Here is a 19,577-nt window from a genome sequence, read left to right on the forward strand (position 1 = left end):
AGCGTCCGGGTTGGGCCTTTTCTGGCTTTGAAAATCCTCCGCTGCTTCCCTGAACCAAGTGGTAACCCCTAACCGGCATATGGCAACGGAGCGCTTGAAACGTAGCGAGTGCGAGTTAGCTATGCTCTAAGTGTAAAACACACTGAATGTCGAAGAAAGAAGGCCAACTGTCTAATCGATAATTTTTATTTTGATTCAATTCAGTTCAGTCGCTCAGTCATACCCGACTCTTTGCGACCCCATGAATTGCGTGCTGAGATAATATTTAGGACCTATTGGGCTAAGTAAGTATATTATTTAAGTTAGTTTCAACTGTTTATTTTTCCTTTTTTTTTTTTTTTAACTGTGGCTACTGAGAAATTTTTAATTATTTACGTGGCTCACTTTTTTTTTCTGTTGGACAGTGCTGCGCTAAAGACTTCGCAATTCACGTTTCCAGCATAGACCACCCCCTCTTGCCGCCCCTGCTGGAGTCACAGACCCAGAGTTCCACTGTCTATGGGGCACCTCCCCTTTGGGTACGTATCGACCGCCTCTAACTTAATAGAATTCGTCATTTCTACACACACATCCTCACCCAAAACCTGTGTCTTCCCAGTCTTGCCCATCTCAGACCCAAGCATCCTCCCAGTTGCACTAAGAGAAACTCATTTTTGTTTCTTCCCCCTCAGTCTCTACAGAAAGTTCTGTCAGCTCTAACTCCAAAATGTCTCAAATCTGTCACTTTCTATTCTCCCGTTCTACCCCTGTTGCAACTTGTCTCAGGCAACCATTATCTCATCAGAACCGGCTGTAATAGCCTAACTGGTCTCCTTGCTTCTGCCTTTAACCTAGTCTCCTACTGACTTCCCTGGTGGCTCAGATGGTAAAGCGTCTGTCTACAATGAGGGAGACCTGGGTTTGGTCCCTGGGTCGGGAAGATTTCCTGGAGAAGGAAATGGCAACCCACTCCAGTACTCTTGCCTAGAAAACCCCATGGACGGAGGAGCCTGGTGCAGGCTACTGCCCATGGGGTCACAAAGAGTCGGACACGACTGAGCAACTTCACTTTCTTTCTTTCCTACTGACTTATCTCCCACACAGGGCCTAAGGGAATGTATTTGTTTTTATCCTGAGGTCACAGGAATTCGCTGGCAAAAAAAAAAAAAAAGGAATTCGCTGGCAGTCCAGTGATTAGGGCTCTGCCCTTTCACTGCAATGGGCTAGAGTTTGATCTGGATCCCTGGTAGGGAACTAAGATCCCGAAAGCTGCCCAGCCCCACAGGAAAAAAAAAAAGAAAAGTCAGATCACATCACTCCTCTGCTGAAAATTCCCGGTGGCTTGTCATTGCCTTTGCAATAAAATCCAAATTTCCTACTGTGTCCTAGGACCTGCAAGATCCAGCTACTGCTTTCTTTTACTTCTCCAACCCATTTATTTCTTTCTTTTCCTAGCATGATCTCTCTAGTTGAATATACTTCAACTACATAATTTTATTTTGCTGCTTCAATACCCCAAGCACCTATTTATCTCAGAGCCTTTGTATTTAACTAGCTTCTTTCTGGAATGTTCCCCCAGAATGTTTCAAGGTTGGTGCCTTCTCGTCCTTCATGTCTCAGCTTAAATGCCAGCTCTCCAGAGAGACCCTTTCTGACCATCCCATTTAAAATGCTCCCATTATTATCACATCATTTTCTTTTTTTTTTAATCACATCATTTTCTTCACAATACTTGTCACTATCCATAATGATAGCATTATTTGCTTACTCAGCATTGCCTAGTTCCTAGACGTTCAGCTCCCTGAGAGCAGAAACACAATCTGTCTTGTTCATTGCAATATCCCCAGGATCTAGCACAAATCCTGACTCATTGTATGGCTTAATAAGTATGCGTTGAATGAATAAATGACTGCTTTATGTATTAGTTTGAGTTCCCCAGAAGCAGACCTTGTGTATTTGAGTGCATGCAGGTGATCTCAGAAGACACTGATAAGGTAGTCAGAAAATGAGACAGAGAAGGGGAGACATCCAATAAAGAATGTGTTACCAAGCCAGTTACTGAAGTGGGCATCTGGGTCTTAATTCTGTTGCAGAGATCTAGGAAACAGTAAAACACAGATCTCAGAATTATTTCACCCAAAGGGGTAGTTATATACTAGCAGCCATGGTGGAAGTATACTCCTACATATGTTAATGGGGAGGCTGTGGTTTGGGAGAAAGCCCTCTGACTATAAGATGCAGACAATGGCTCCAGCCACTCTGAATTACTGAGACTCTGGGGGCCCTGACAACCCCTGTTACAACTAATCTCTTTGATACCTGATTAGAAGTCTATGAGACTTGTTGGTCCATTTTTAAGGTGAGAAAACTGAAAAGACAAACAGTCATGTGCTGAAGCTCACACAACTAGTATATGGTGGACTGGAATCCACCCACAGGCCAGTCTGATCCAAAAGCACTGTCATCAGCTGACTAGTTCCAAGTCAGACGGCTGAGTTCATATTAAGGCTCCAATGCTTATGATAGCCATGGCCAAGTGAGTCATCCCTGCTGACTTTCACTTTCTTTGCATATAAAGTGGCTGCTGTGTGGGAAATATGCTGCACTGCAGGAAGGAGGGTTCGGAAACAAATAAGTAGATCATTTAGGAGCTGTGGCAGCTGTCCAGGGATTGTGGAGTCCTGGGCCAGTGTGGTGTCTGGGGGCAGTGAGGAAAAAACAAACCCGGATTTTAGAAGTTTGAAACATACCATAATAAATTTCAGGGGCTTCCCAGGTGGCATTAGTAATAAAGAACCCTCCTGCCAATGCAGGAGATGTAAGAGATGCAGGTTTGATCCCTGGGTTGGGAAGATCCCCAGGAGAAGGGTATGGCAACCCACTCCAGTATTCTGGCCTGGAGAATCCCATGGACAGAGAAGCCTGGCAGGCTACAGTCCATAGGATCACAAAGAGTTTGAAACAACTGAAGTGACTACGCACGCACGCATGCATAACAAATTTCATACTGTCTCATACTGCCCTGGGAGTTGATGCTCATTCATCCTGGGGTCCAAAAGGAAAAACATAGAGTAGACCTGAGCCCAACCCACAGTCCGGACCAAAGCCATCCAGCCAAGCCCAGCTTTGAATAGTCAAACTGCAGTCAACATGCAGCCCCAGAAGTGTGAAAATAAATGCTTGTTTCTGGGGCAACAGAGATTGGGGTTGTCTGATTTTTAGCATGCTCCTTCAGATGCACATCAGCTTCAGGTCTCCTCCTTAGAGAAACCTGCCCTCACCCTCAGAGATCAGGTCCCCTCTGGCCTTTCTGATATTTCCATATGTCTACCCAATCAGAGTCACACATTTGATTGTGAGAGCTTCTGCTGAATTTCTTTCCCCTGCACATGGGGACCTGTCAGGCTTGCTCCCAGCAAAGCAGCTCCTGGCCCCAAGGATTAGCACAGACTAGGTGTGCACTATATATTTCTTGAATAAACAGTGCATTGACAGTGGGCAGATTGAGGTGGGCAAAGCTGGAATATCTCTGCTTACCTGCATTTCCCCAGGGAAATAATTTCAGTTATGGGAAAACTTTAGTATATTTGGAAATAACTTGATTATGTGAATCTAATTTTTTCAACTGTAAATTTTATGAAAATACCAATCGAAGGTTTCTAATGAAAATTTGACCTCTGAATAGAGATGTAGGTATAAAATACACAGATTTCAAAGGCTTACTAAGACAGAAAGAATGTAAAACATTTCATTAATGAATTTGTACATTATGTACTGAAGTTCTAACAGTTTGGCTCTATTAGGTTAAATAAAACATATTATTAAAATTGTTTTCACCTATTTTTTCTTACTTTTTAAAAGGTGGCTACTGGAAAATTAGTAATTACTTACGTGGCTTGCATTATATTTCTAGTGGATAGTGCAGGACCAGAAAGTCTCTAAGGTGAACAAGAGGTCAGAAGTCGGAAAGACATCATTTGAATCCAAGCTCAGAATTTCATAACTGTGTGACTTTGGGCAAGTGTCTCTCCCCCTCTGAGCCTGTTTTCTTACCTGTGAAATGGAGATTGTTGTGCTTACCACATAGGTATGTGGTGAGGACCCCGTAAGGAAATGCATGCACAGTGCTGAGCAGATAGCACGCACTCTCCGAATGTACGCTACAATTACTGATGTCATGGTGGTTTTCTGTGGACAGTGCAAGCAATTAAGGCTCATATGTAGCCAGCTGCCTGGTACAGCTTCCAAAGAAACATTCCAAGAAGAACACGCCAAGCATCCTCTCTTCTGCAGGAAACAGGCCAGAGGCTCTCAATGATGGTTTTTAAATAGGTCCACAAATTCTTTGACATTCCTTTTTTCAAGAGGTAGAGCCTAATTCCTCTCCCCTTGAGAGTGGGCTGGGATTAGTGACTCACTTCTAATGAATAGAGCAAAAATGACAGTATGTGACATCCAAGACTAGGTGATAAGAGGCACAGTGGATTCCTCCTGGTTCTCTCGTCTGTGTCACTCACTCTGGGGGAAGCCAGCCACATTGTCATAATGAGGTGACTATGGTGAGGAACGAGGGCTTCCTGCCAACAACCATGAGTTAGAAATATTGAAAACAAATCCTCTGACCCCAGTCAAGCCTTCAGATGAGTACAACTGACACCTTGATGATAACCTCATGAAAGATCCTGAGACAGAAACAATCCAGCTTAGCCCCTCTCAAATTTCTAACTCCTCAAACTTGAAAGATAATAAATGTTCATTGTTTCAAGCTGCTAAATTTGGGGGTCATTTGTTCTGCAATAGTAGATAACCAATAGACTGTTTTTCCACCCTACGGTTAAAGGTCTGCTCTTCTCTAAGGAAAGGGACTCCAGTCTTCAGTCTGGTCCATCTTGGGACTACAAGGGCCACCACAGGACCCACAGGCCAAGGCACAAACCACAGACACTGGGCCAGGCTGCCTGTGTGCTCACAGGCTGTTTATTTATCCAAGAGTAAGGAGGAGAGAGAGGATGAAGAGAACCTGATGCCCCAAGGTGGTGGAGCTGAGGGGAGAAATGAATGAAAGGCTTCTCTGTCTCTTGCCATGGGCCCCAGGGAGCTCCAGCTTCAGGTGGGGCCTCTGGGGACAGTTTAGGGGCCTCTAGGAAGGCCAGCAGTTGTTAGCTGGGGTCAGGATCCCCAAAGGGGCACATACTAGGCTCGGAATGGTTTCTGTGTACACAAAATATCTCTCCACGAAAGGCACTGGTGGGGGTGGGGGGAGCTGCAGGGACACTCCCCCATCACTGGTGAGATCCGCTGTGTCCTGAGCTGGGTCTCCGCCTTCTTGCTCTTCTCCTCTCCCTTCCCTCAGCCCAGCGACAAGCAGGCAATCAGCGGAGGGCCAGGTCAGGCCATGTGGTGGACACTCCCTCTTCAGGGCTAATGCATCTGACCACCTCTAGGCTAAGAGCCCCAGACGGGTGACCTTGGCCGAGAGGAAGGAGTGGATGATGAACACCATGGTTTTGGGGCATGAATGCAGGTCCAGCTGCTACGGGGTGAACAGAGAGAAGGGTCAGGAGCCCACCCAGCCTGACCTCCAGGAGAGCATCACCCCTCAACCCCTTCCACTCACAATCTCGCCTTCAGCGCCCCCGAAGTCCAGAAATAGGAGACTGGCACCATCGTCCGAGGACATCTGCAGCTTCTCAAAGGGCTGACGCAGCAGCACAGCTCGGGCCGCACCCGGCTCCGCCGCCCACAGCGTGAAGCCGTTGTCAATGTGCACGGAGAGGCTGCAGGCACGGCCGTTCCACGTACAGGCTGTGGGGAGGGCGTGGGCACGGGCACAGCGACACCTCAGAGATTGCAAGCCCTCCCTCCAGTCCCCACTGGCAGCTCCAAAAGTGGGGCTTGAATGCCACCGGGGGTGGGAAGCTCACTGTCTGTCATGCCATTTGTACACCCACCCTATAGAGAGTCACCCACACTCTAAAACACAGAAGGATGAGTGGACAGAAAACCTATACCCCACTTCCAGACCCACAGCCAGCAGCACCAGAGGAGGAAAGGGGAATCTGCAACTCTGCCTTGGACAGGAGGCCCACTCCTGTGAAGGTAGGCCCACCAAGCCTGGCCTTTGGAGACTTTAAACGCCTACAGACTTCTTGCCCAGTTAAATGTGAATTTCAGATAAGCAATGGGTAATTTGGATCTCCCTCAATTAAACAATTATTTGCTGTTCACCTGAAATTCAAATCCAAATGAGTGTCCTGTACTTTTTCTGCCAACCCTACCCCAAGTGCCACCTCTCATATCCTCACCAGTGGAGTCACAAAGCCAGGACAAGAAAACCCCTGGGAAGCGAGTCTCACTACCTTCCAGGACACCTGCACATCCGAAACAGAGGGCCCTCGGAGACCCCAAATCCCACTCTTGATCCCCCTCCTGAAGCATCCTAAAGAAGGAAACGAATGCCCCTGGGGACAAGCAACTCATTACCAGAAAGGCACTCCCATATCCACCCAGCCCACCTGTCGACACCTCCTGCACACCCTCAGCGGCCCGGTGACAGCCATCCACCAGCTGGCGGGTCCAGGCAGCCAGCTCCTGCGGTGACTCCACGCTGAACAGGTGAGTGTCCACACCGTGGCGCGTGCCCGTGCGCAGGGCAAAAGAGAGCTCTGCATCGTAGGGCACCGAGCCCTTGGAGGGGCCTGAGTGCACCAGCCTGGGGGCAGGGGGCAGAGGGCTAAGCATGAGGCCTCGCAGCAGGGAAGTAGTTCTGGGCCAAGGGGGCAGTGACCTGGGAAGGGACCCTGCGACTCCTTTTCCACCCAATGGGGGGACAGGACGTCCAGATGGTCACTGATGGAGTCACAGGAGACCATCTCCTGCCACCCTCCTCCTGGCCCCCCTCAGCTCCAGCCACTCTAGCGTCTTCAAACACTCCAAGCACACTCCTGCCTCAGCCCCTCTGCTGTTCCCTCTGCCCAGCAAACTTTTCCCTGATTATCTGCATTGCTTTCTCCCTTACCTCCTTCAGACCTTTGCTCAAATGCCAGCTCCTCTGAGAAGCCTTCCCTGACTTCTCTGCCTAAAATGACACCTCAGGACTTCCCTGGCGGTCCAGTGGTTAAGACTCTGCACTTCCACCTCAGGGGGCCCAGGTTTGATCCCTGGTTAGGAAACTAAGATCCCACATGCCACACAGCCAAAAAATAAAAATAAAACAGCGCTCTCCCCTATCACTAGCCGCACTTTTCCTTATGGTACCAGAAATTATACTTACTTTTTACTGTTTCAGTTGGCTTTTGATTGCCTTTTTCTCTAGAATATCATCAAGGGTACAAATGTTTGTCTAGCTTGTTCACTGCTATAGTCCCAGAAACTAAAACAATGCCTGGCACAAAGTAGGTGCTTAGTAAACATTTGTGGCCTGAATTAATGAATCACTTGATTAGGTAGAACGTTCATGACCTGCTCATCCCTAGTAGGCAGCAGGCTCCTGACCCGTGTGCCGGAACGCATTCTGGAGTGAGGAGACGTGAGCAGCAAGGGCCCACACCGCTCAGCTTGACTCCCACTTGCTGTCTAACCTTGGGCAGTTCACCACCCCTCTCTGGGCAGCAGACCCCAGAGTTCTATACCTTCGCCCTCTTTGGTCCTCACTCCACAAGCTTTCTCTTGTAGCTTCAGTTCCCCCTTGGAGCTGTTTCTGATGCCCAGTCTCCTACTTGGCAGCCCTAAGCAACAAACTCACAAGTTCCCCAGTTTCCTACCCAAGCTCCCTACCTACCCGCCCCCCACCAACACTGTGAACTCGACATCTTGATCCAACCTCCTCCCTTTGCACTCCCACCCCCACTCCTACTGCCCACCCAGACACCAGCTCCAAAACTCCCGTTCATCCATCCATCAGGACGCCTCCCTCACCCTCCCCATCTGGCAAGTATGAAGCCTGGTTAATTTTCCCACCATGTGTTTCCAATGCAAATGCGGCCTTTCTTCCCCATCTGCTGCCTCTACCCACCTCCACTGTCTCTCCAGCATAACTTCTCCCATCCCCCTCCTCCAGTATATTTTCCGCATGGCAGCCACACAGATCTTTTTTAAAACAGGACCCAATGAGACACCTCACTCCCAGGTTAAAGCTCTTCTCACTCTGTCTGCCACAGCTCTTAAGATAAAGCTAACAGCCCTTATCCAGGCAACAGAAGCTCTGCAAGATCGGGGCTGCCAACTCCCTGCCTTGTTTCTCTCCACTTCCCAGACAGAGTCTACACCCTGGTTACGGCACACTCAGAGAGCTCCATGAAGCTGCGACAGCTCTGCATGCTTCTGTCCCTCTGACTATATTGTTCCCTCTGTGTAAGATGCCTCTCCACCCTTCCTTAAATGGCAAATTTCTACCCACCTGCCAAAGTCCAGCTCAGATGTCATCTTCTACCTGAAGCCTTGCCCCACCCCCACCTGCAGGCCAGGTAGAGTTAAGTGGTTCCTACACTCTGCATTGTAAAGGCTGTTCCCAGGCCAGTCTCCTCACCAGGCTGGGCCCTCCCTGAGGACAGAGACCTCTGGGGACTGTCTTTCATCTGAACCAGGCAGCACCTGGACACTGCACCTGGACAGAGCAGGTGTCAATGGGTGAGTGACTGATAGGACCTCATATCCTTCTGTTCCAAGTCCCCATTTTACAGATGAGGAAACCAAGGCCCAGACTGGGCAGAGACTCGCTTCAAGCCACCTGGGGAATAACTCAGCACAGAATGGGGCTGGAGTCCCCAGCCTCTGAGGTCCATCTAGAGCATCGCCCCCCAAGCTCTGGGTGGGACACACAGTCCTGCCCTACCCACAGATACCTGGTGGTGATAAGAGGGGCAGTACGTGCCGGCCGGCTCAAGGCCTCACGGGTCTGGGGCAGACAGCTGTAGAGGAGCAGCTCCTTTTCGGTCAGCAGGGCCAAGGTGGGTGCCGTGCCCCCGCTGGGCAGCTGCAGGAGGCAAGGCAGCAGTGATGGGGGATGGGGAGGGGAGAAGAGAGGTGAGAGGGCCAGGGCGGGGTGAGGCAGTGAGGGGAAATGGGAGTGGGGTCGCCTCTGGGAGAGGGGAAGGGAGCGGAGGAGGGGTCCCCGGGCCCGGCAGGCACCTGCTCAGTCAGCCAGCCGATCCGCTTGATGTCCTGACTCCCGGCTGTGCTGGTGGCCGACAGCAGCGCCTGCAGCTCATCCTTGACCCGGGGCGTCAGCGTGTTGACCTGGGCTTGGATGGCAGCCGCCCAGGACTTGGCGCTAGCCTCATCCTTGGCCCTCAGGAAGAGGGTATCCCGGCCATCGGCCGAGCAGATCTCCAGATACCTGCAGGCACAAGTGAGGTAGAGGGGAGTCCCATCCACTGGACAGGTGCCCAACCCTGAAACCTGAGCCAAGGGACCCCCATCTACCCCAAAACCAGAGGAAACCACAGGGGATGTCCACGAGAGAATCAGGAGCGACTCCCACTGCAGGGCTCCGGCCACAGTTGGTGGGCTTCATGGGGTTTATGTATCTTATCTTATCTTGGGATAAGAGACTATATCTCTCTCTCCAACACACATACACATACAGGCATATATACACAAATACACACACTCCAAGTGTAGTAGTAGTAGTGTTAGTCGCTGGGTCATGTCTGACTCTTTGAGACCCCATGGACTGTAGCCAGCCAGGCTCCTCTGTCCATGTAATTTTCCAGGCAAGAATACTGGAGTGGGTTGCCATTTCCTACTCGAGGGGATCTTCCCAACCCAGAGATTGAACCTGTGTCTCCTGCGTCGGCAGGTCAATTCTTTACCACTGAGCCACCAGGGAAGCCCCGCTACAAGGCACACTGTATGGTTAAAAAAGAAAAAGCCAGGGTATGGCGAAGGGAAAGGGTGGGGAGACAAAAAGCCACACAGGCAAGTGTAAGGGGACGGTCTCAAGGAGTTCCAAGAAGAGTCAGTGTCAGGGAAAGGACCTTCAAATGTTCTGTGGGGCTTTAAAGAATCACTCCCCTTTGGTATTTCCGTAACCAGTGAAGTGGGGCAGAAACTGGAGAATGGCTCACACATATCCATTCCAGTGCCTTCACCTCTGCCTTCCTCCACCACAGATCTCCCCTGCTGCTAGCACTGGCCATCAACCCAATTCTGACTGATGAAATAGAAAGCGAAGTCTTTGAGGAAGGCGTCCCTTCCCAACTGAAGCGTTCCTAGCTGTGGCCGTTAGTTTCCAAAGATGGCCTCCACCAAACTCATCTCTCCCTATATGCACAGTGTACCTCCCTCACAAAGAGGTGAAGCTTATTTCTCCTCTCCTTGACCATCTGACTTGGTTTGACAGACAAAATGTGGCAGAAGTGCCTTTTTGGCATTCCTAAGTGATCACAAAATCCAACTACCCCAAGGTCACCTATGCTAAGAGGGAAAACAAGCTAGCCACGTGGAAAAGCCCTACAAAAAGAGGAATGCTTAGCCAGCTGCCAGCTGTTCCAACACCCCTGCTGAGGAAGCAGGCACATAGGTGAAGCAGCTATCCTGGATTTGTAGCCCCTGCAGATGGCACAAGGAACAGAAGAACTGCCTGGCTAAGCCAGCCCAGATTACAGAATTGTGAAAAATATTAAACTGCTATCTTCTAAGCCACTAAACTTTAGGATGGCTGTTCATGCAGCAATAGAACAAAATACCAGGGGAACAAGTCCTTTGTCTTTTGCCTTCTTCCTGTCTAGAATATGGACACATGCGTAGAGGTGCAGGCACCAAGCTATTTCCAAGAAGAAAATCCATACTAAAAACGGCAGGAGGGGAATTCCCTGCCATTAGGACTCCATGCTTTCACTGCCAAGAGCCTGGGTTCAATGCCTGGTCTGGGAACTAGGATACCATAAGCTTCATGGTGCAACCAAGAAAAAATTTTTTAATAAAAATTATAAAAGATGGCAGAAGAAGAAGCTGGAAGCCTGATGCCTTGAGGGTATTCTTGACCATCAATTGCAGCCTAAATAGCTGACTGCTGGATTTCTTTTTTACGTATGTGTGTATTTATTTTTGGCTGTACTGGGTCTTCATTACTTTGCACTGGTTTTCTTTCTAATTGCGGCAAGCAGGCGCTACTCTCCATTGTGGTGCTCAGGTTTCTCATGGCGGTGGCTTCTTGTTGCGGAGCACAGGCTCTAGGCACATGGGCTTCAGTAGCTGCAGCACCTGGACTCGCAAGTTGCAGTACACAGGCTTAGTTGCTCCACAGCATGTGGAATTCTCCCAGACCAGGGATGGAACCCAGGTCCCCAGGTCTCCTGCTTTGGCAGACATCTTCTTATCCACGGTGCCGCCAGGGAAGTCTTGGACTTCTTTTTAAACATGTGGAAAATTAACTCCTCATTTATTAAGCCATTGCTTGTTGGGGTTTCTGATGCCTGCACACCAATGTAATCTTAACACTAAGTAAAAGTTCAAAACATCTTTCATTATGCTTTAGTTAGCGAATGGTGCTCCTTTGACTGGGATATTGTGCTGATATGGGACCCCAGTTATATTCAAGTTACACATGTGTGCACAGGTCAAGCACACGTACATACATGCATATACACATATGGATATTAGCACAAAACATACAAACACATATGCACATCCCTGCCTGTGCAAATGCTCACATATACACACAAACACTTGCACTTACATGCCATCCACATGTACACACACATAGAAATACAGGTTCACACATGCTTCAGGTGATGTCTGGGATCAGGCTGGGAACCACAACTAACCTAAAGTTCTGTGAGTCGCAGGAAGGACTGACACCACCTCACCTTCACCCAACACAAAAGGTCCCTAAGTGGAGCACCTGTAAGTAACCTGTGAATCTCTAGTTCTTGCCTCATAGAGGAGGCTGGGGCTAGGGCATCAAGTAGGGATAGGAGGTCTGAATGCTGAACATTAATCAGACCCCCCTGGCCAATTTGGGCATTGACTGGGCATTAAACCTCAGCTGTAATTAGCACCCAGAGCACAGGCCTCTTACCCCCACCCCAATACTGCACACCTCATTTGATCAACATGGACTGCATTCACCACTGCCATCACTCAGGTAGCTTCTGAAGCTGAGAGGGCTACCTGGAATGAGGCAAGCTCCATTCTCTTCCTGGCTGTGTGATCTTGGGCAGGTTACTTCCTCCCTCTGTCCTCATCTATAATAGTGGGGTGAAACAATAGGACTTTGCTCATAGGGCTGCTGTGAGAGTTACATTCAATTGTGCATGATAAGTACTCAATAATGCTGGCTAGTATCAATCTTATCATCAATGTTAGGGCTGCTCAGCTGTGAGGGATGGTAACCTTCCATGGCCCTGAGTGAAAGTTACCAGGTATCTTGGAACCTCGGCAGAGTTAGAAGAGACTTGAGGGGATCACTAAGTCTGATATCCTTCTTTCGTACGGGAGAATCTAAAGGTTAGTGAGAAAAAGGGTCTAGTTCAAGGAGAACCAAGACTGGAATCCAGGACTCCTCTGCAGACCAAGTTCCTCCTCAGATGTGAACTACCCAGAGGAAGAAGAGAGAAGAAAAGCACACCATCATCCCCATAACTTCACTCCTGTCTCCATTCAACAAGCATTTCTTAAGCACCTACTACGTTCGGGCATTGTGCTTGTCACTTGCAACACAAGGGATCTTTCCTTTGGCCCCACCACCTAACACGAGGGCACGTCTGTCTGAGTCGCCCCCTATGCTAGGCTTACCTGGTTTCTGGGTCTGTAGGGGTGCACCTCCTTGACACATATGCCATCTTCAAGGACATGTGTTTGGCATCACGGAGGTCCCGGGGTGGGGGGCCAGGGGAGGAAGGCTGCCGCTGAAGGGGTGAGGCAGGAGGCGAGTCCCAGCCAACCGAGGTCCCGCTGGCAGAGTTCTTGAAATATGGTGAGACCTCTTTCATGTACTTGACTGGTTAGGGGAGAGGTCAGCAGTTACCACCATGGCGTGGGCTCCCATGTAGCACATGTAACAGCCGTCACTGATTCATTAAATTTTAATTTATGTCCACTTCCCTTCCCTGGGGGCTCAGATGATCCACCAGGAATCTGCCTGCAATGCAGGAGACCTAGGTTGGATCCTTGGGTCAGGAAGATCCTCTGGAGAAGGGAATGGCTATCAACTCCAGTATTCTTTTTTTTCAACTCCAATATTCTTGCCTGGAGAATTCTGTGGACAGAGGAGTCTGATGGGCTACAGTCCATGGGGTCACAAAGAGTCGGATACAACTAAGCAACCAACACACACACTTTCACATCACTATCCTCCTCTAGGCTAAAGTCTCTGACAGGGCTGCATGGTAGAAAATTCTGGATGCAGGCCAACATTCATCCTTTTGCCTTTGTTATTCATAGACCCATGGCCACCTGGTGGACTACATTTCACAGCCTCCTTTGCAGCTAGGTATGGCCACAGGACTAAGTTCTAACCCCGTAAGTTCAAGTGTTTAGAGTTTCAGAATGACCGCTTAAAGAGAATGGGCAGCAACTACAACAAGGCAGTGAGGAGCGCCAAGACAGGATGCAGGAGACAGAAGTGCCCCCGCTGTCCCCTGTTTGCCTCTCTCTCTTCAGTCTTCTCATCTGCTGAAGGAGGGGCTGCATGAGATAGTCCTGCGGTGGAGGCTGCCAATTTTCCTCCAAAACAGTGATAACCTTCCAACTTAAGACTTCAATTTGCAGGTTCCCTTGCAGCTGTAAGTGCCCATGTGACCAAGACTGGCCAACAGGATGAGAACAAAAGAGATGTGTTAGGCTACCAAGTCCTGCCCATTAAAAAAGGGGGCACGCCCTTCCTTTCCCTGCCTTTTCCCCTCACAGGGTTGAGCTGGCTGAAACACAGACCGGTAGAGCACCGTCTTGACCAGGAGAACATGAGCCACACTCCAAAAGGCTGACCGATAAAACAGAAGTAAATGGATGCTGAGACTTTGGAGATACCACATCAGACTTGAACTGCTACCTGAGAAAGCAAGGAGCTTCTGTTATATTTGTGCCTGTACTTAGTCCTTCAGCCTGACTCTTTGCAAACCCATGGACTGTAGCCCACCAGGCTCCTCTGTCCATGGTATTTCCCAGGCAAGAATCCTGGAGCAGGTTGCTATTTCCTTCTTCAGGGAATCCTTCCAACTCAGGGACCCAAGCTGCATCTCCTGCACCGGCAGGTGGATTCCTTACCCCTGAGCTACCTGGTAAGTCCATGGTAGCCATTACCAATCAATTAAAGCTGATTGATAATAAAATATTTTGGTCCCTCTTCCTCTATCAATTAGCTGGGTTTGGCTACAAATAATAGAATATATGATACTAGTGCCTTAAGCAAGAAAGATATTTATGATTTCATGTGACAAGAAGTCTAGAGGAAAGCAATGTCAGGGTTGGTTCAATGACTCAATGACACTGGATCCCGGATGGGCATCCCTACCATTCTCCCAGCCTTCCCCTCATGACCACAGGATAGCTGTAACACAGTCCAGCCAATGATCCCTTACCTGACCAAACCAGGAAGGAAGGAGATAGGCAGCAAAAGCTCTGTCAACTCATACCTCCCTCTTATCAGAGAGGTAAATACTTCCATGAAACCTTGTATTTCATTGGCACAATTGGACTGGCATGCCAACTTCTAGCACAATCATTAGTAAGAGGGAGTAGTCATGATTGATTTAGACCAATCACAAGTCAGCCTCTGGGGCTGACTGAACATTAAAGTGAAAGTCACTCAGTCGTGTTTAACACTTTGCAACCCCATGGACTGTAGCCTGCCAGGCTCCTCTGTCCACAGGCTTCTCCAGACCAGAATACTGGAGTGGGTAGCCGTTCCCTTCTCCAGGGGATCTTCACAAGCCAGGGATCGAACCCATATCTCCCACACTGCAGACAGATTCTTTACTGTCTGAGTCACCAGGGAAGCCCTGGGGCTGAGCAAATTAAAGCAGGCTCTGGTAGCATGGAAGAAGGGGAAATGGTTGAAAGGCAGGCAACCAAGGTGTCTACCACATCTGACCCAGCATCTGGACTGTCCCCAATTCTGATGAGCAGCAGTCTCCTTGTCTCTGAAATGAGCTACTAGGAGGACAATGTATATGTCAAGATGGTTGAAAGTCTTGCCCAAGGGACTTCCCTAATGGTCCAGTGGCTAAGACTCTGCACTCCTAATGCAGGGGGCCTGGGTTTGATCCTGGTCAGGGTACTAGATCCCACATGCTGCAAGTAAGACCTGGTGCAGCCAAATAAATAAATAATTTTTTTTTAATGTCTTGCCCAAGCACTGGTCTCTCTTCTCCCTGTCAGGCTGTCCCCTCGGCTGCCCTACTGAAGAATGCCTATGCCTGCTAGCCCTGGGACAGCCTCTCTTCCTCTCTTCTCAGCCACCTCTACCTCCACGGCCATCTGGTTTGTTGGCCATCTGATGCCTGCAGTCAAGGCCCAGTCGGTATGCTCTGGCTGTGAGTGGACAGACCAGGAAGTAGGGGGAATGAGTTCTTGGCTCAGCTCCCTGGAAGAACCAGATAAGAAGTTATTTCTGTCACAAGAGACTGCTCAGATAAGATCCAAGGCAAACAAGGGTGAAAGTGAGAGGGACGGTGTTGGAAAAGAAGTTATGCTGAAAATAAGAGCAGAGTTTTTTTGAAAGAACTAAGCCTAGGTCTAAAGACTGGGAACTTAGGCTAAAAATGACTCATCCTCACCATTACAGCAATGACTTTCCCTAAGACTATGTCTCAAGAGGTGATAGAGGTGGGACACATCACAGTCTCTCTGTCAGTTAAACCATTTTTTTTTTTAAATCCTACTTTTTTTTCCTCCTTGCTAACAGAACTCTAAGCCCTAAAGGCTGGGCTTCTCCCCAGCTCAAAGGGAAAATCTTAATTGGTTGAAGCTAATCATGATCATTCCATCCTTTTTAATTGTGATTGGCCTAGAAAGGGGCAGATAATACAATTCTGTCCAATGAGCTGTGAGGGAAAATATACTCCCTTCCCTTCCTCTCCTCTAGCCTTTAGAAGTTGCTGGAAAGCAGGGAGTTTGTTCTAAAGCAACGATAGTCACTTGGACCACAGGATTGGGGTCCACACATTGCAAAGCCGTAAGTTAATCTGGAACCATGCTGACTTTAGGTATTCTGGAAGAAAACCTATTTTCTTCAATGTTTAAACCTCTTTGAATGGGGTTCCTGTTCCTTGCAGACAAAAGCATCCTCACTAATGCAGCACCCACCCATCCCCCACCCCCACTCAGGGTGCAACTGATATATCTCCCTACTATATTTAGCTACTCCCCTCCCCTGCTCAAAGCCATGCTCTGGCTCCCTGCACTCTTCATCCAACTTCAAGGTTTTCCAGGACCTGGGCCCTGCCTACCTTGCTGGCTTCACCTCCAGCCACATCTAGCCCTCTAATCCAATCATACTGACCTGCTCAGAGCTCTCAGAAGGTGTAGGAGCTTCCAAATACCTTTGAAAATGCAGTTCCCCTGTACAGAATGACCTTAGTACATGGTTAGGGGACAGGTATTCTCAGACTTGAATTCCAGCTCTGTCTAGCTGTGTGGCCATTGTTGTTGTTGTTAAGTCACTGAGTAGAGTCCGATTCTTCTGCGACCCCATGGACTGTAGCCCACCAGGCTCCTCTGTCCATGGGATTTCCCAGGCAAGAATACTGGAGTGGATTGCCATTTCCTCCTCCAGGGGATCTTCCCAACCCAGGAACTGAACCCACGTCTCCTGCATTGGCAGGTGGATTCTTTACCACTGAGCCACCACGGAAGCCCCTGAACAAGGTAATTCACCTCCCTGTCCCTCAACCTGAATAACAATGTATACCTTAGAGAGACAGTGAATTAAATGAGATGATGTGAAACACGACACAGGTTCTGCCCACACTCCTTAGAACTCTGCAGTGCTTCTGTGTGTTGGGGCTTTCTTTCTCACCAAACTGGGAGCTCCTAGAGAACAGAAGGGGCTTCCCTGCTGGCTCAGATGCTAAACAATCTGCCTGCAGGAGACCCAGGTCCGATCCCTGGGTCAGGAAAATTCCCTGGAGGAGGGAATGGCAACCCACTCCAGGATTCTTGTCTGGAGAATTCCATGGACTGAGGAGTCTGGCAGCCTACAGTCCATGGGGTCACAAAGAGTCAGACAGAACTGAGCAACACACACACACACACACACACACAAACACACACAAAGACGACATAAATGGGGTTTGATTCGAACTCAGAGTCAGTGTTCTGGGAATGGAGAAATGAATGCCAGGACAGAAAAGATTCATTCAACGAGGAGAAGTTGTCACAGCCCAGGAGGTCCCAGCTCAGCCCAGACATTGCCCCTCAAGAAAACCTTCCCGGATGCCCACTAGATCCTGCACACCCACCACCTCTGCAGGTCCCTAGATCCCACTTCCCTATATGTCCATGTGGGAATCTGTGTCCTTCTCCAGGTTGAGAGCATGGGAGGGCAGGGACCTTGACTGACTGGTCTCTGTATCCCTAGAATTCAGCAGGGATCTCTGACGCTATGTACTCAGCAAATGGACATTTGTCAGTTTTGCAACCAAAGAAACTGCTAGAGGCCTTGCTCGCTCAGGCCATCCTGGAAGTGGGTCCTCCTTCTCCTTGCCCACAGGAACACACTATAAATGGACAGCACACCAGCTGATGTCTGAAACCGGGCTGGCATTTCACAAACCAACTGGCCCATCCCAGGGTGGGGGTGGGGTCCTGAGGGCCCCGGAGTGTGGCCGTAAATAGCCCAGCTCTGAGGTCTCCTCCCTGCCTCTGATTTCTGCCTGAGTCACCCAACCAAGCAGGGCGGGGCTGCCCAAAGGCAGTGGCCTGGAGAGCTGAGGGCAGGAACGTGGCCATGTGGCCAGGATTCTTTGAGCCTCCAAGTATAGACCCAGTTGGTGTCCATACCCTCTCCAGCCAAACTCTGGCCCAGGAACCTGGTAAACAGTGACACTTGGGCCCTTCCTCCTCAGGGAAGCAGAAGCAGACACACACAGGACACCCTGCCCTTTCCAGAGGCCCCGACTCCCAACTCTGCCAAGGAGAGAAGCCAGCACTGACCCCAAGGAGCCAGGAACAGATTCCACAAGAAACACAAGGAACTGGGAGTTCCCTGGTGGCCTAGTGGATAGGATTCTGGGCTTTCACTTCTGTGGCTCGGGTTCAATCCCTGGTCGGGGAACTGAGATCCCGCAAGACACATAACATGGCCAAAAAAAAAAAAGAAAGAAAGAAACACAAGGAAGAGAGACAGGGCAGGACCCTTTGCCTGGCCCAGGACAGTTGGGAGGGAACCTATGTGCTGCAGAGAGAATGGGATAAATCCGTTCTGGTTCAACACAGCACACCCAGTGCATATCCTGGTGCTCAATAAAGGTGTATGACTGAATGTCTTGGTTTTGAATCTTGGCTCAAGCCTGTCCTCTAAGCTCAAACTGTTCCTTGTCTGTTCAGTGGGTGGTCACTTACTTGCCCCTGCCTGAAAATACATGATCCATCCACTTGCTTACTGTCAACAGCCTCTCTCCTCAATACAAAATGTAGGTTCCACGAGGGCAGGGGCCTGTTTTCTTCATTTATTAGGATATCCCCAGCATCTAGAATAGTACCTGACATATCCAGGTAATCAGTAAATAAGAAATACATTAAATAAACGAATATTGACGATCCTGAGGCTTCCCAGGCTACAGACATTGAATTGGGCTCTCAAGTAATGCAGGCTTGTGTTTAACTTCCCTGTTCTGTGACTTTGAACAAGTGACTTGACTTCTGTAAGCCTCTATTTCTGCATCTTTAAAATGAGAGTAAAATATATCTACCTCCTAGCATACTGAGATCCAACACTTGTAAAGCACTTTGCCCTGCCTGGCACAGAACAGGTCTTCAGCAAATCGTAACGTGGCTGGTTATTATTTCTGCTGCTGTTCTTAGTACGACAGTATAAGGAGATGAACACAGATGACAGACAAAGATTTCAGTCCAGATCCTGTCACTTGCATCCTGGCCTTGGCAAGTTCTGATGTCTCTCTGAGCCTCAGTTTGCCTGCCTATATAATTGGCACTGATATGCCAGCTCTCTAAGTAGGGCATTGTGAGGATTCAAGTCCAGGCTGCCCACCTGTCCACTCAGGATATTGTGACATCCCTTGGGAAGGGATGGCCTTTGAGGTCCTGTTAGCCCAGCAAGGCTGGACTATAAATAGTCCCCAGTCATTGGCAGGCCTGCAGCAGAGCCGCCTGGGTTGTCTGGGGCAACACTCTGGGGAATAAAATCTCAACTTCCACACCCTTGTGCAGTCGTGTCCAACTCTTTGCGACCCTATAGGCTGTAGCCTAGCAGGCTCCTCTATCCATGGGATTCTCCAGGCAAGAATACTGGACTGGGTTGCCATGCCCTCCTCCAGGGGATCTTCCCACCCCAGGGATCAAACCCCCATCTCTTACGTCTCCTGCATTGGCAGGCAGATTCTTTACCACTAGCGCCACCTGGGAAGCCCTATATGTGCAGTTTAAGAGGCACTATCTATCAAGATCCTAAAGGCACACGAACACTTTGAACTTGC

At 49.2% G+C, this 19,577-nt stretch overlaps 1 protein-coding gene and 1 long non-coding RNA gene across 2 annotated transcripts in view; one reads left to right on the forward strand and one right to left on the reverse strand.

Moving 5' to 3' along the window:
* LOC100848568 (uncharacterized) lies at positions 1–6,495 on the forward strand. The gene is made up of 3 exons (XR_810817.4): positions 1–284; positions 405–518; positions 5,938–6,495. It is a non-coding gene; the product is annotated as an uncharacterized lncRNA (long non-coding RNA).
* Positions 4,929–19,577, reverse strand: part of SNTA1 (syntrophin alpha 1) — a 26,242-nt gene continuing 11,593 nt past the window's right edge. Inside the window, exons 3-8 of the mRNA NM_001075898.2 lie at positions 12,718–12,922; positions 9,109–9,316; positions 8,823–8,953; positions 6,495–6,691; positions 5,597–5,784; positions 4,929–5,512 (exon numbers count right to left, since the gene is read on the reverse strand). Of these exons, the coding sequence (NP_001069366.1) occupies positions 5,420–5,512; positions 5,597–5,784; positions 6,495–6,691; positions 8,823–8,953; positions 9,109–9,316; positions 12,718–12,922 (1,022 nt within the window). The 3' untranslated portion in view covers positions 4,929–5,419. The remainder of the gene's footprint in view (positions 5,513–5,596; positions 5,785–6,494; positions 6,692–8,822; positions 8,954–9,108; positions 9,317–12,717; positions 12,923–19,577) is intronic.

The sequence above is a fragment of the Bos taurus genome, chromosome 13 (assembly GCF_002263795.3).
Source record: "Bos taurus isolate L1 Dominette 01449 registration number 42190680 breed Hereford chromosome 13, ARS-UCD2.0, whole genome shotgun sequence".
In the NCBI taxonomy this organism is placed as follows: domain Eukaryota; kingdom Metazoa; phylum Chordata; class Mammalia; order Artiodactyla; family Bovidae; genus Bos; species Bos taurus.